Source organism: Schizosaccharomyces osmophilus, chromosome 1 (assembly GCF_027921745.1).
Source record: "Schizosaccharomyces osmophilus chromosome 1, complete sequence".
Classification (NCBI taxonomy): domain Eukaryota; kingdom Fungi; phylum Ascomycota; class Schizosaccharomycetes; order Schizosaccharomycetales; family Schizosaccharomycetaceae; genus Schizosaccharomyces; species Schizosaccharomyces osmophilus.
This window is the reverse complement of record NC_079238.1, coordinates 3,620,690-3,636,602: the sequence shown is the minus strand read 5'-3', so window position 1 is coordinate 3,636,602 and position 15,913 is coordinate 3,620,690. Positions and strand designations below refer to the sequence as shown.

Genomic DNA, 15,913 nt, shown 5'->3' with positions numbered 1-15,913 from the left:
AAAGAAAAATGGAATTTGCTGAGGTAGCTTCTCCCATTTGTTATGCTGAGAAGACAGTTTTAAAGGATTTACGATATTGTAAGCTAAGAGAATATCAAACTCGTACGAATGACGATCTTTGCTTACTATGAAAAGTAGCGATTTCTGAGGGGATTGACATTACCTCTTTATGAATCTTTAACGAGGCATTGAAACGAGTAAAAAGATAAACAGAAAAGTCCAGCAAACCCAGTTCAAGAATTTTTCTTCTCTTAATAATCGGTAAAATCCAATTGTTCATTGTTTGGCTTCGTCGGTGGTGACTATAGAACACTTTTACTTCTAATGATCTTTTAAGTTTGGGTGCGAAGGAACAATACTTTGTGTGATTCTATATTTCTTGCCAGTTTCTGCAAGTTTTGGGTAAATTATCCTGCTGTAAAGGAATTGTTATTCTATTACAAGGCAAGCTGATATTTACTTATAATGAACGCTGTTGTGAAAAAAAATGGGAATTGACTGTCCTGTTCTATACCAAGATGAACGATGCGTACTTTTAGATTCGCCAGCTTCTATCCGATTTGAACCTTCTCTTGAGTTTATAACCAGTAAGCCTACTATGAAACCATACCCGTTGCCTGAAAAGGAACATGTTGGGTCATCAGAAGAAGCAGATCCGTTGGTATTGCAAACTCTGGATGCTCTTGTACAGATTTGTACTTGGATCAAAAAATCCTCAAATAAGCTTGGTGAAAGAGAATTGGTCACCAAGCACCGAAAGGTTGATAATGAAATTTCTTCATCTGTAACACACATCCCGGAAGCTTCCCCCTACAGGAGAAGCCATTTAGTGATGGACTTTCGGACAAAAGAAGAGCTTACAGGACAATATCGTTCTATGATTTATATTTTGAAGCAAATCCCGCCTGTGTTATCCATCATAACACTTCAAGATTCAAGTGTACAAGAGTATGGTCTTGAAGATCTATATCAACAGTTTCTTTGCAATCGGAGCAGCCATATAGTTCGATTAAAATTAAACGGTGTCAAGACGATTGTGAACGAAGATCAATCAGTGCCTGAGTGGTCGATTTTTTACGTTCCTCCCGGGGCTTCTTTTATAATGGGTGATGTTGAAAAAACTTCCAACGTGCTGCTAGAAGCGCTGGAAGACATGAAGTTAGACGCAGTTGTCCTTGATCCCCCTTGGCCAAATCGGTCAGTCGCTAGAAGAAACACATATCCTGTAAATAGGCACTTGGGATACTTGAGAGATATCCCCATCAAACATCTACTAAAAAAAGAGGGTATCGTGGCCGTCTGGTGTACGAATAAGAAAAAGTACATCGACTTTATTAAAAACGATTTGCTTCCTTCCTGGAATATGTGCTATGTTGCGACATGGATTTGGTTAAAAATAACTATGCATGGTGACCCCTTGTTTGACATTCATTCAAAAATGCGTAAGCCATGGGAACAATTAATTATAGGAGCTACGCCAGACTATTTGCAAAAGCATTGTAAAAGAATACAAGAAAATTACACCCTCGTTAGTGTTCCTGATTACCATTCTAGAAAACCTTCTTTACACCCATTCCTGAAAGAGTGGTTACAATGTGATCCCATAGGCTTGGAAGTCTTTGGCAGGTGTCTTTTGAAAAATTGGATAACCTGGGGTCAACAGCCTTTATATTTTATGAACAGTGTGTATTGGAAATGCAATGAAAGGGACGATGAGCCATAGCAACTTGTAGTACGGATTACCATCAACAGAATGAGATGGCAATTACTACTATGTATATAAATGTATTTCACCTTTTATAATAATTTATGCTTTAAAATCACCGGTTTTCCAAATATGACGCCCGTGTTTTATTTCATATTTTGTATTACCATTGTTTATTTGTTTCCATAGCCCCGTGCATTGCACTATTTCAGTTACAAGGCTGAACGAAATATTATAACAAAAACACCGCAAAGGAGTGCAAGTATGTAAGCAAAAATCCAAGTCACAACTTTCGACTTGTTTGGAGCCGACATCAACGTTTTTTATTTCCGCCAACATCAGGTATATGGTTAAATAGAAATTTTGCTTGTTTAAAGACTACTGAGGAGTTGTACTCACGTATGGCTGGCAATTTGTTTTCAATGTATACTTTTTCATTGGAAACCTAGTACGCTTTTGGGAAACGTTGCTGAACAGAAAAATTTACACCGCGAGTTTCATGAAACGTTAACTACGTTGACCAAAAGACAAATAACAAGAAAATTCCACTATAAATGTATTCATATAGCTGAAACGATACAATAAGCTTTGTAGCTAGTGCAGCAAATACTTTTTCTTTTTTTCTTTTTCATTTACTTTAGTTTTTGCTTTGGCTTTCGCAAAGTAGGTTTAACGAAAGACGTTAACTTTTTACAAAAAGAAGTTAACGTGGTTTTACATAAGTATGTAATTGGAATTGTTTCCAAGTTCTGATATCAGTCATTGAAATCAGTTTCGTACAGCAGTAATTTTTCAGATTTGGTCCAAACGTAGGTATATTTTCGTTTGGTTTGTGTGGTATAATCGTAAATAGAAAAAATATAAAACCGAAGTATAGAATTCTATTTATTAGAAGAGACAAGAATTGATGTATGCTGTATTCTGAAGAGAGGATCAGAAATTTTTCACTGCAGCACTTTATAAACGTAGCCTGAGACAAACACTGCCTCCAAAGCAAATCAGGGGAATCGCTAGTCTTGAGCCATAGTTGTTAATTAAACGCCATGTCCGGATTGCTGCCTTCTTTGCCTTCATCTTTTCCGCTAGTTCAGAGCGAAGCTCTGGGTATGCCCAGGGTTCATGCACCTAAAGCCGTAGAAGGTAATGCGACTGAACCTGCTACGGGCCACTCGCCTGTGCTGTACTCTGTAGACGGTGAAAGCAAACAATACAAGTTGATGGCTTTAGAGCTTGAAGACCAAAGCGTCCTTCAAGGTTACTCTTTCGGAGCTGACAAGTCGGTGTCTGGCGAATTGGTGTTCCAAACGGGTATGGTAGGATATCCGGAATCATTGACAGATCCTTCCTACCGCGGTCAAATGCTGGTTTTTACGTTCCCCAACATTGGTAACTATGGTGTTCCTGACAGAAGTATTGAAGATGCCATCAAAGGCATTCCCAAGTACTTTGAATCTAATGAAATTCATGTCTCTGCTATAATTATTTCTTCCTACTCTCAAAATTACTCTCACTTTCTAGCTCACTCTTCCTTGGGCGATTGGCTTAAAGAACAAGGAATCCCCGGTATTTTTGGTATTGATACTCGTGCTTTAACAAAAAAAATACGCAAGCAAGGCTCTATGCTTGGCCGCTTGCTTCTACAAAAAGGTGACAAACATCTTGAACCCTCTGAAATTTCTGATCTTGGCCGCAACTGGAAAGATCAGTTCGAAGACATTTCTTGGAAAAATCCTAATGCTGAAAATCTAACTGCTGAAGTTTCTATAAAAAAACCAAAACTTTATGAACCCCATTCCTCAAAAGCACTCAAAAAAGCCGATGGTAAAACTATGCGAATCATCGCTGTTGACGTTGGTATGAAATACAATCAAATTCGCTGCTTTGTTACCCGTGGTGTTGAATTGTTGGTTGTACCTTGGGATTATGATTATTCAAAAGAAGATTATGATGGTTTATTTATTAGCAACGGTCCCGGTGACCCTTCTCTTATGGACTTAACTGTAGAACGTGTCCGCCGCGTTATTGAATCCAAATCCATCCCCGTTTTCGGTATTTGCTTCGGTCATCAAATCCTCGCTCGTGCTGCTGGTGCTTCCACCATAAAGATGAAGTTTGGTAACCGTGGCCATAACATTCCTTGCACTTGTTTAGTTTCTGGAAGATGCTACATTACTTCCCAAAATCACGGTTATGCCGTTAACGGTGATAGTCTTCCTTCGGGCTGGAAGGAACTTTATGTCAATGCTAACGACGGTTCCAACGAGGGTATCTATAACACTGAATATCCTTTCTTTTCCGTCCAATTCCATCCTGAATCCACACCTGGCCCCCGTGACACAGAGTTTTTGTTTGATGTTTTCATTGATACTGTCAAGCGCTCTGCTGACTCTGGCAAACTTCAAATGTTCAAGCTTCCTGGTGGCACTTTAGATGAAAATAAAGCTAAGCACCCTCGCATTGATGCCAAGCGTGTCTTGGTACTTGGCAGTGGTGGCTTAAGTATTGGACAAGCTGGTGAGTTTGATTACTCTGGCAGTCAGGCTATAAAGGCCCTTCGTGAGGAAGGAATCTACACCATATTAATTAATCCTAATATTGCTACTATTCAGACTTCTAAGGGTCTAGCTGACAAAGTTTATTTTCTTCCTGTTAACGCCGATTTTGTCAGAAAAGTTATCAAACAAGAGCGCCCTGATGGCATTTATGTCACTTTTGGTGGCCAAACTGCATTGAATGTAGGTATCGAATTGAAGGATGAGTTTGAATCTCTCGGCGTAAAGGTGCTTGGTACTTCTGTTGACACTATTATTACTACGGAAGATCGCGAAAAGTTTGCTCGTGCTATGGATGAAATTGACGAAAAGTGTGCCAAGTCAGCTAGTGCATCTTCTCTTGAAGAAGCTCTCAAGGTTTCGAAAGATATTTCTTTCCCTGTAATTGTTCGTGCTGCTTATGCTCTTGGTGGATTAGGATCTGGTTTTGCTGACAATGAAGAAGAGTTAACCGATTTATGTAATCGTGCTTTTGCAACCAGTCCTCAAGTCCTAATTGAGCGCAGTATGAAGGGATGGAAAGAAATTGAATATGAAGTTGTACGTGATGCTTTTGGTAACTGTATTACGGTATGTAATATGGAGAATTTCGATCCTCTTGGTATTCATACAGGTGATTCTATTGTTGTTGCACCATCTCAAACCTTAACTGATGAGGATTATAATATGCTCCGTACGACGGCTGTGAATGTTATTCGCCATCTTGGTGTTGTCGGTGAGTGTAATATTCAATATGCCCTCAACCCCTTTACTAAAGAGTATTGTATTATTGAGGTGAATGCTCGTCTTTCTCGCTCTTCTGCTCTCGCGTCGAAGGCCACCGGTTATCCTTTAGCCTTCACTGCAGCTAAACTCGGTTTGAACATCCCACTGAACGAAATAAAGAATTCTGTAACTAAAGTCACATGTGCATGCTTTGAGCCTAGTCTTGATTATGTCGTTGTTAAAATTCCCCGCTGGGATCTAAAGAAGTTTACTCGCGTTAGCACGCAATTAAGCTCTTCAATGAAGTCCGTTGGTGAAGTCATGAGCATTGGTCGTACCTTCGAAGAAGCAATTCAAAAGGCCATTCGTGCGATTGATCATAGCAACGGTGGATTTAACGTTAAGGATGCGTTAATGTCTATCGATCAAGAATTACAGACTCCATCCGACCAACGGCTTTTTGCCATTGCAAATGCCATGAACTCCGGTTACACAGTTGAGCGCATTTGGAAACTAACCAATATTGATAGGTGGTTCTTGGAGAAGCTCATGGGTTTGATTCGCATGGCTAAAGAAATCTCCAAATATGATATTTCCATTCTTCCAGTGCAACTTTTGCGAACTGCGAAGCAATTAGGATTTGCGGATGTTCAAATTGCCTCATTTATGAATTCTAATGAGCTCGCTGTTCGCCGTATCCGCACGGAAGCTGGTATCAGAACCTTTGTTAAACAAATAGATACTGTAGCTGCCGAATTTCCTGCCTTCACAAACTATCTTTACACGACTTACAATGCTTCTGAGCATGACATTCATTTTGAAGATAAGGGTGTAATGGTATTGGGCTCAGGTGTCTACCGTATTGGATCCTCTGTCGAATTCGATTGGTGTGCTGTTCGCACCGTCCGTACTCTTCGTGATCGAGGCATAAAGACAATAATGGTTAACTATAATCCTGAGACGGTATCTACTGATTTTGATGAAGCTGATCGCCTTTATTTTGAAAATATCAGTCTGGAAACTGTACTCGATATTTACCAGCAAGAATCTTCTTCTGGTGTTATTATCTCTATGGGTGGACAAACTTCCAATAACATAGCACTTCCTCTCTATAGAGAGAATGTGAAGATTCTCGGTACTTCTCCTGAAATGATTGACGGTGCTGAAAATCGTTTTAAATTCTCCCGTATGCTTGACGACATTGGAGTTGATCAGCCCAAGTGGAAGGAGTTGACTAGCTTTGAAGAGGCTGAAGAATTTTGCGAAAGAGTTTCCTACCCAGTGCTTGTTCGTCCCTCATATGTTTTGTCTGGTGCTGCTATGAATACTGTTTATTCAAAGACGGATCTTCAAAATTACTTAAAGCAGGCTGTTGCTATCAACAAGGATCATCCGGTTGTTATCTCTAAATACATTGAAAACGCCAAAGAGATTGAGTTGGATGCTGTCGCTCGTGATGGTAGAATGGTTATGCACGTCATTTCTGAGCATGTTGAAAATGCTGGTGTTCATTCTGGTGACGCTACTCTTGTTCTCCCACCTCAAGATTTAGACCCTGCTACTATTTCTAGAATTGTTGACGCTACCGCGAAGATTGGAGAAGCATTAAACATTACCGGTCCCTATAACATCCAATTTATCGCTAAGGACAATGAAATTAAGGTTATAGAATGTAACGTTCGTGCCTCCAGATCATTCCCGTTTGTTTCTAAGGTCATGGGTGCTGATTTGATCTCTATGGCAACTGATGTTATTATGGGTTTCTCTGTTAAGCCTTATCCTGAAATTAATCTTCCTCGTGACTATGTTGCTGTAAAGGTTCCTCAATTTAGTTTTAGCAGACTATCCGGTGCTGATCCCGTTCTCGGCGTTGAAATGGCATCAACTGGTGAAGTTGCTTGCTTCGGCCACAACAAGTTTGAAGCTTACCTCAAAGCCATGATTTCTACTGGATTTAGATTACCCAAGCAAAATATTCTTATTTCTATAGGTTCATACAAGGAGAAGGCCGAATTCCTACCATACGTTAGGAGACTTTACGATACCGGTTATAACATTTTTGCGACTGCTGGTACCTCCGATTACCTTATGGAAAGTGGTGTTCCTTGCAAATACCTCGCTGACATTCCTGCTGAAGAAGCTAATAATGACTTTTCACTATCAGCACATCTTGCAAATAACATGATCGATATGTATATTAACCTACCATCGAACAATCGTTATCGCCGTCCTGCTAATTACATTAGCAGTGGCTACAAGAGTCGTCGACTTGCTATTGACTACTCTGTTCCATTGGTCACTAATGTCAAATGTGCCAAGCTAATGGTTGAGGCAATTTGCAGAAAGCCCGATTTCAGTCTTAGCTCTGTTGACTACCAAAGTAGCTTCCAAACTGAGAATCTTCCTGGTCTTATCAATATTGGCGCATATCTTCCCGAATTCAGCGCTGAAGCAATTAGCGATTACACGGAAGAATGTATAGCAGCTGGCTTCACCATGACTCGCTTCTTGCCTTTTAGCAAAAAGGGAGTTCTTGCAGACAAAGATTCTTTGGCCAACGCCAGAAAGGCGGCTATAGATAACGCGCATTGTGACTACAACTTTTCAGTGGTCGCCTCTTTTGTAAATGAGGAAACGATTACTGACTTAAAAGCGGAATCGGGTTGTCTTTATCTTCATTTCGAAAACAAATCCTCTACTATAGATCATGTTACTGAGATTGCTTCTCATTTCAGTCTGTGGCCCCAGACCCATTCAGTTGTCACCGATGCTAAGTCTACTACTTTAGCTTCTGTTTTGTTGCTTGCTAGTCTACACAACCGTAGAATCCATGTTGCTAGTGTCACTTCAAAGGACGATATTAACCTTATTGTTTTGGCTAAGCAAAAGAGTCTTCCAGTTACATTTGATGTATCCATCTACAGCTTGTTCCTTACTCAAAGTGATTACCCTGGGGCTAGATTTTTGCCTACTCCGGAAGATCAGAAGGAATTATGGAACAAACTTGAGTATATTGATTGTTTTTCAATTGGAAGTGTTCCTGTTCGTTTAGCCGAATTTACCGGTCATAAGGTTTCTACTGGCTATGGTATTCGTGAGGCTTTACCTCTCTTACTCTCAGCTGTTCATGACGGTCGTCTGAGCTTGAACGATGTGGTTGATCGATTATATACCAATCCTAAGGAAATCTTCCGTCTTCACGAGCAAGATGATTCTGGAGTGCAAATCGAAACGGATCGTGCTATCTCTAGTGAATCTGCTGAATGGTCTCCTTTAACCGGTAAGAAGCTTTTTGGTAGTGTTCAATCTGTCAAGTTTGGTGGACATGATGTCTACTTTGATGGTGAACTAAACTTCAAGTCTACTAATGGCCGTGATTATTCATCTTCCAACACTTCTGAGAAGCCGGTTTCTACTAGGAAAGCTAGCGCTTTAATGAGTCCTGGCCTTCCTCATGCTGCTCCTTCACTTGCTGAAGCGTTTGGTCAAGCTCCGGAGAACAGAGCTCGTCCTGAATTAACTTTTAATTTTACCCCAAGCTTCAGCCCTTCTCGTGAACTGGTTAATATGATTAACAGCTCGCCTTTCTACCGTAAACATATCATCTCTGTGCACCAAGTTACTCGGTCGGACTTGCATCTTTTGTTCGCGATTGCCCATCAAATGCGTATTATCGTCGAAAGACAAGGTGTCATCGACCTTTGCTACGGAAAAATTTTGTGTACAATGTTTTTTGAATCCTCTACTCGCACTTCTTCATCGTTTGATGCTGCTATGCAGCGTTTAGGTGGTAAGGTTGTTGCTGTTACTGCAAGCGCGTCTAGTGTGAACAAGGGTGAAAGTCTTGCCGATACTATTCGTACTCTTGGTTGCTACGGAGATGCTATTGTTTTACGTCACCCTTCTGTTGAAAGTGCTCGTATCGCTGCTACATTTTCTCCTGTCCCAATTATTAACGGTGGTAATGGCTCTAAGGAGCATCCTACTCAGGCATTTTTGGATTTATACACAATTCGAGAAGAACTTGGCAGTGTCAATGGATTAACTATCACCTTTGTCGGTGATTTGAAATACGGACGTACAGTTCACTCATTAGCTCGTCTTCTTGCTTTCTGGCAAGTAGAGCTTCACCTCGTTTCGCCTGAACAGCTTCAGCTGCCTGACGATGTTAAAGAGGATCTCCGCGCTAGTGGCTTAAACTTTATTGAACATCGTGAGCTTTCTAAGGACGTTGTTGCTCAATCCGATGTTCTTTATTGTACACGTGTTCAAAAGGAACGTTTCTCAAGCATCGAAGAGTATGAAGAATTAAAGGACTCTTTCATTGTTGACAACAACCTTCTAACTGCTGCTAAACCACACACCATCGTGATGCATCCTTTGCCTAGAAACCGTGAAATCAGTGAAGAAGTTGACTTTGATCAGAAGCGTGCTGCTTACTTCCGTCAAATGCGTTACGGTTTGTATATTCGTATGGCTTTGTTGGCATGTGTTATGGGTGCTAGCGAATCTCATAATTAGGTTGGGTTTGCCGTGATAAATTTTTGAGTTCTTGTAAAATAACTTTTGGTTGATTTTTTGCTTAAGAAATTGGTTACATAATGATGCTATGTTTATTAGTTAAAATAAATGCTAACAACATGTTATATATATATATATATATATAGATATATACTTATAGGAGTATGGATCCATTTGTAATAAATTATTTTGTTCCATTATTATGATAACTCATTTAAGTCCCCATGCTTGGTTCCATGCTTTTAGGTAGTTAGTTTTATTAAGTTTTATTATAGTTGAAATATTTATAGTTAATAAAATTTGAGAACGCTTCTTTTTAAACAATTCACGTTAATGTATACATTGTTTTTGAATAGACATTATTTTATCGCTACTTTGTAATTGAAATAGTCAATTTGCAATACTTCGTGCTCTAATAAATGAGTTACAATATCCGAACCACTGGTATATTACAAATGGAAGCCTCTGTTTTTAAAATAACTTTCATTATTTACCAGCATCTATAACCAACCTTGATCTATACCTAATCCTTTTTACCAAAAACTTCCTTTTTCCATTCACGCAGCCTCTTCTTCTTGCCAAACTTCTTTCTGTCTTTCTCAACCTGTTCGGGCGTTCGATAAGGCAACAGCTTCTTCAAACCTACATACTTGTTCAAATCTGTATCCGTTGCGTTCAAAATATCAAGCACATCCATACCGAAGGTTTCTGGGGCAACTTGACGATATCTAAACTGAGAACCACTGGAAGCAACAGGTTCAGGAACACCGTACTTTTCATCAACGTATTCTTCAATTTTCCTTTTCTTATTTTTGGCTTCCTTTCTCGATTGGCGCTTTGCCTTTTTCTGAGATTCATTTCCGTCAGCCGTTTCTGCATCATCGGGCAAGTCGACAACATTATCATTTACTTGAGACCCACTGCCTTCTTTCGGCTGTGCAAGATCATCAACCTCAATATCATCTACAAATTCAGGTTTCTTGTCAGAATCATCCTTATAATATTTATCATTGAAAATCTGTGCCATTTTAGCTTCCCATTCTTCAGGATTGAAATCGCCTTCCAGATCCAATTCAGAAATATCGATATCATTTGTTCCTGCAATTTCAGCAACTTGATTCAATTTTTCTTCAAGATCCTTCTGTTTGAGATTCTTTAATCTGTTCATTTCTTCAACTCGCTTTCGTTTCTCTTCTTCATGGCGTTCTCTCTTTCGCTCACGAGCAAGTCTTCGAGTATCGTCTTTACGACGCATACTATCAGGAACATCACGAGGATGTGCAGCAATTTCAGATCCACCTGTTTCTTCGTAACGGAAATTATACTTCGTCTCAAAGTTATCCGCTGTCTCATCGAATTGATTATCAGCATCAACCTCTTCGACAATTTCGTCGTAGGAGGGAATACGGTTATCCGATGTACGCCAACCACGGTTTAACATGTAATTCGCCAAAAAATTTTCATCTTGTTCTGCGATTCCATTCTCTTCGTTCTCTATACCCTGTAAAACTTCGGGTCGGTTTTTAACATAGTAAGTCGATAAATCTTTCAACACTTTACTGGCATCTTTAGTTTCGGCGTGTTCTAACAAAAATCTCTCATAAGCTTTCTCGTCTGCTTCCACGTCATCCTTTGATTTCTCCTTTCTCTTAAGAAAGTCTTCTCCCTCCTCCTCCTCCTCCTCACCATCGTTTTCATGTGAATTTTCATCCTCGTCTCGTGAAGTATGGAAAGCTTGAATGGTTTCTTTACGAAGCTGTTCTTGCTCTTCTACATGTGTTGGTACCTCAGAACGAGGTTTCTCGTCTTCTTCCATAGCTTCCATTACGTTGCCAGAGATGAGTTGGTTACGATGATAATCCTTTAAAGTAACTGGTCGACCTTTATTTTCCTTTACTGTTGACTTAATTGACTTTTCCGTGTCATCGAAAAACTGTTGACCATTATTATAAATATCAGGGTCCTTATTTCGAATTTTTGTGAGAATCTTCAGAATTGCAGCATCTACCTCAGGTGTCACCAATTCTCCTTCGGAATCTTCACTTTCTTCGGAACTCTCGTCCTCATCTTCGGAAACATTTTGTTTTGCTAAATCTTTACCATATTTTTCTTCCACTGTTATAGACGTTAGTACTTAACCTTTAGTAGTTTAATCATACATTTCTGCTTTTCTTCTCGCTTTTTGTTATGTTCAAATCTTTTGGCGAAGTTCTCATTAATTTTAAAAGAACCTAAATTGTCTTCTTCTTCTGAGATATTATCATCAATCAATTGACTTTTGCCGTTGTTTTTGGGCAATTGCTTCTCTGCCTGCTCCTTTGTAACAGTCTCGCGTGCTTTTTTAGTTGCTGATTTTTTTCTTGGCATCTTCTAAAGGAATAATACAGAAAAATTAAAAAGGAAAGGGCAATTGGTTGTTTGGTTGAAGTTTACTGTGGTATGGATTAGAAAGGTAGGTATAGGAAAAGCACCATGAAAAAATTCACCACCAAGAATTACAGGTAAATTCTAACCTAAACACAATTATTTGTAAAAAGAATATACGAGAATATCAATTACAAAAGATTTAAATGGGTTTCTAAAAAGGACTCACTATTATCGTGAAAACGTTTGATTAGAATGTAAATTGAAGCATGGAATCTTATATTTCGTAATGGATGACTGAGGATATTTCAAAATATTTTTAAAAACAAATCGTAATTACCTACTAATACAAAATAAAATTCGACCAAACCAGTTAAGTATGCTTGTTCTTTGCGAAAAGTATCCATATCTTTATTACATTTACAGTTTTCGATATTATGCTCATCATAAATTCCATTAGACATCCTCTTTAACCCATTATAAAGGAGTCTTCACCATAAAAGCTCCGATCCTGAAGGGATAATGATGACAACGAGGGAGGACGAAATTTGTATCGCTTTCCAACCTCATATATTTCTTCTAATGTTTCTTCCAGCTTCCCTTCGGCCTTTAGTTTTACAAAACAGTCATAAAGTTTCAATGCCGTCAATGCATCCTCAACGGAGTCATGCTCAGTGAGCTGAATATCTTCTTCCAGTAGATACCAAGATAAATATTTCAAAGATAATTTGCGTTGTCGAGAGCTTAAGAAGAATAAATCCACTGTATCAATAACCTGTTCTGGGGGCACCAACAAATTAATAATTCGGAAATCCTTTTGTAGCCCATGTCCTACAAATTTACATCCCGCATTTACGAGCAACCGTAACTTTTTATAAGCAACCTTCAAAGGAACCACATTATACTTTGAGAGGGTCGGATCCAAATCACCCGGATGAATACCAGAAAATTTAGTAAGGTAATCCATCACATCATCATCTGTCGCAACATAGTCGTCTATAAAGGGAACTCCCTTTTGAGGACCTTCTCCTCGAAGTACAGAGATTCTGGCAAGCGATAACTTACACGGCTTGATTGTTGATTTCGTACTATCGCTTCTCACTTCCGTTTCCTCGCGCTGTAAAGCTACAAATTCAGAATCTATGCCAATCAACATACCTGGATACAGCATATCTTCGGTCGAAAGTGGTACAGCTTTGTTCATTGATGGCGCCACAGGATTCAAGAAATAAGGCTCATACAAAAGGGTGAAATCAGAAACATCGTCCCATTGAGGAATTCTCATGTCTAATTTTTCATAGCAAAGCACCGCTGGGATTTTCCAAGGACCGTGAACATTTATGGCTTCCTCTTCAGAGATCTGCTTCACTAAGAAATCATTAAATATATACCACTGACTGTTTGCTGTATTTGTGGTTGTTAGATGATCAGAAACTAGATTTGTTAGAATATGAAGTAAAATGTCACTTACCTTGAATTGCAGCAACAAAATGTGAAGCAAAGTCAACTCCACGGATTTCGTAAGTCACACCTCGTAAACCATAAACAGATACCGAAGGCTTATCATCACCTAGTAATGAAACTTGTCTCGATGATAAACATTGGACTGTATCGTTTACTCTTCTAAGATATAGCAACTTAGGCAACCATCCTTCTCTTGTCCACAGCTTCAAATGGTCATGATGCTTTATTTGAGTGTTTATAAAAAAGATGTCAGGAATAGATCGTACATTCGACCGAAGCAAACCAGGCTGATGGGCCAAACAATACTCACACCAACTTGGAGGAAGATCTACTCGATGATCTAAACTAAGTTTTAGAAGCCATTCGAAAGAAATGATTGACTCTAAATGCTGTGAGGGATATTCTAAATCAACCATGCACATAGATGAATGACATTTTCGACTTGTTATCCCACATATGCCACAACGATGAGTCTGGACTTCACGTATACAAAATGACTTGCTGAGATAATCTAAAGGAAACGATGAACCTCCATTTTTATCTTCGTATTCTGTTACACGGATTATTTCGGTCAGGATAAATTTCGTAAATTTTTGGATTAGAGAAGAATCAAAAGCACCAGCATTCGACTGTTCATCAATTACAATTCCCAACGATTGAGCAAATGACGAAGCAGAAAAACAACGCAGAAAATTTGTGGCTTGGCAATTTTTACCAGTACTTTCCTTTAGCATGGCAAACAGGAATCCTAACTCGCATACCAAACAGCTCTCGAGGCCACAAGGACCCAAAGAATGGCTGATGGCTGATTTACAAAAAGAGGGTATGTACGCAAGTAGTTGCAATATAGGATTACAGTACGAATTAGTAATATCCGTTTCCAAACCAGCAAAGCTGGTTTTATTATAGAAGCCAAAATTGAAATCTTCAATTCCAAACCTGCTATATTTTATCACAGGCTTTTGGTAAAATTTGGGTATTGTGTCCGGGCCTGATACTGTATCTTCCATTTCTTCAAAATATGAAAAAGATTCCTCTGAATCCTTTCCAGACATAATGTCTTTCTGTTTTTCGCTATGAAACTTAGGAGTAGTTTCTTGGGAGGCTGTTTTTCGGTTTAACCAGGGAAAATTAATTGTTTGATTTCGATGAAACGATTTCAGTTCCTGATGTAAAGGCATAGCTGAGTTGGCTATTTGCCTGGCTAAAAACATATTCGAATCAAAGTTCGGCTTTCCGGCATCAAAAACTAAGTATTTCGACCACGAAGATAGAAGCTCAGAATCATAGTACGGCATTCCGATTTTGTTTAACGGTCTAGGTTAATAATTAGCAAATAGACATATAAACTCATTAACTCACTCTTCAAAAGAAACAGCTGGAGGTTCATGAACCACATCAGGTAGCTGAATCGGGTACTTCATTTCTGTGAATGAGGGTGTATCCATAGCACTCCATAAGTGTACGGTATCTTCAACGTCAGAAAAAGCTATTGCATCACCAGTAACTGAAACATCCATATGGGTTAAATAAGAATTCAAAGGAACATGCATTAATTTTGCATCAAGCGGATTCCCTGTATCGACTATATTTATTTGTCCAGAGCTTGAGCAAACAACCGCTGTAGTAGAAAGTTTCGGGTGCATCCTAATCATACTTGGTCCGGAGGGAAATGGAATAGGTACCAAAGTGGAAAGATTTCTTAAATCCCATACTTTCACGAAGGGGTCTATCATGTATGAATCGTGTCGTGAAGAATAGCCACAAGAGAGAAGGAGATTTCCAGATGTATCAATATCAGAAATTGTGCCTGTATGAGCAGATATTCTATTGACGGGATTAAAGCTATTCGGATCACACAGAAGAATCTCTCCGTTAGTGGAGCCGCAACAAAGTAAACGATTTCTGCGCATGATGAATATATCATTCGGAAGTGTTCTCTGTGAAACGAATTAGCCAAGATAGTTTGAGTTTTTGTTATACCTGATGTGTTATGGTGCCTCTCTCTGCATTCACAACAGTTAACTTTTGATTGTATCCTCCCATGACAATTTCAGGGTGAGTGCGAGATTGATACAACATAGCTCTATAATCGGAACCATCAGAATCACTACAAGTTAGAAGATGAAAATATTAAATAAAGGATCGCGATCACTCATTTTCGAATGAATACAACTTGCAAGGTTGGTAAAGTCTTAATGCATGTTCAGACTAGGATCGTGCACATACCTTAGCCTCCATCGGATTGTTCCGGTACGATTGCTAAGACGCAATGAATTACTCGAAAGAGAAAAAATACCTCGCTCATGAGGAAGCACCTGGTGCACCGGGCCTTCATGAGCTACAAACTGGGTATACGGATTTAAACCAGACCCAAACGACGACTTAAGTTGTCCCTATAGAGAGATTAGAAATAGAAGTAGGTTGCTATCTTACATTTTTGTGACCAGACCATATTAATTCAGAGTAAGGGTCAAATGAGATTGTATTTAACGAACATGCTGTTACACCATTGTTTTCATTTGTCCTAGCAACCTTTTATGTTAGTTTTCTTATATTTTTCATTTTATGTACCTCTTTCCATGCATCCATGTCTCATTGA

General features: G+C 39.1%; 4 protein-coding genes across 4 annotated transcripts; 2 read left to right on the top strand and 2 right to left on the bottom strand.

Moving 5' to 3' along the window:
• Positions 1 to 487: 487 nt before the first annotated feature.
• ime4 (mRNA (N6-adenosine)-methyltransferase Ime4) lies at positions 488 to 1,723 on the top strand (the record flags this gene model as incomplete). Its single annotated transcript, XM_056180450.1, has 1 exon — positions 488 to 1,723. The coding sequence occupies one exon, from the start codon at positions 488 to 490 to the stop codon at positions 1,721 to 1,723; it is 1,236 nt and encodes a 411-aa protein (XP_056035148.1).
• A 1,025-nt stretch (positions 1,724 to 2,748) lies between these two features.
• On the top strand, positions 2,749 to 9,483 carry ura1 (carbamoyl-phosphate synthase (glutamine hydrolyzing), aspartate carbamoyltransferase Ura1; the record flags this gene model as incomplete). The annotated part of the gene is made up of 1 exon (XM_056180449.1): positions 2,749 to 9,483. One exon carries the CDS (start codon positions 2,749 to 2,751, stop codon positions 9,481 to 9,483), a length of 6,735 nt encoding a protein of 2,244 aa, XP_056035149.1.
• A 523-nt stretch (positions 9,484 to 10,006) lies between these two features.
• kri1 (ribosome biogenesis protein Kri1) lies at positions 10,007 to 11,850 on the bottom strand (the record flags this gene model as incomplete). The annotated part of the gene is made up of 2 exons (XM_056180448.1): positions 10,007 to 11,598; positions 11,643 to 11,850. The coding sequence occupies 2 exons, from the start codon at positions 11,848 to 11,850 to the stop codon at positions 10,007 to 10,009; spliced, it is 1,800 nt and encodes a 599-aa protein (XP_056035150.1).
• Positions 11,851 to 12,316: 466 nt separating this feature from the next.
• Positions 12,317 to 15,903, bottom strand: pan2 (PAN complex (poly(A)-specific ribonuclease) ubiquitin C-terminal hydrolase subunit Pan2; the record flags this gene model as incomplete). Its single annotated transcript, XM_056180447.1, has 7 exons — positions 12,317 to 13,281; positions 13,319 to 14,628; positions 14,674 to 15,251; positions 15,295 to 15,421; positions 15,541 to 15,707; positions 15,748 to 15,846; positions 15,886 to 15,903. 7 exons carry the CDS (start codon positions 15,901 to 15,903, stop codon positions 12,317 to 12,319), a joined length of 3,264 nt encoding a protein of 1,087 aa, XP_056035151.1.
• Positions 15,904 to 15,913: the final 10 nt, after the last annotated feature.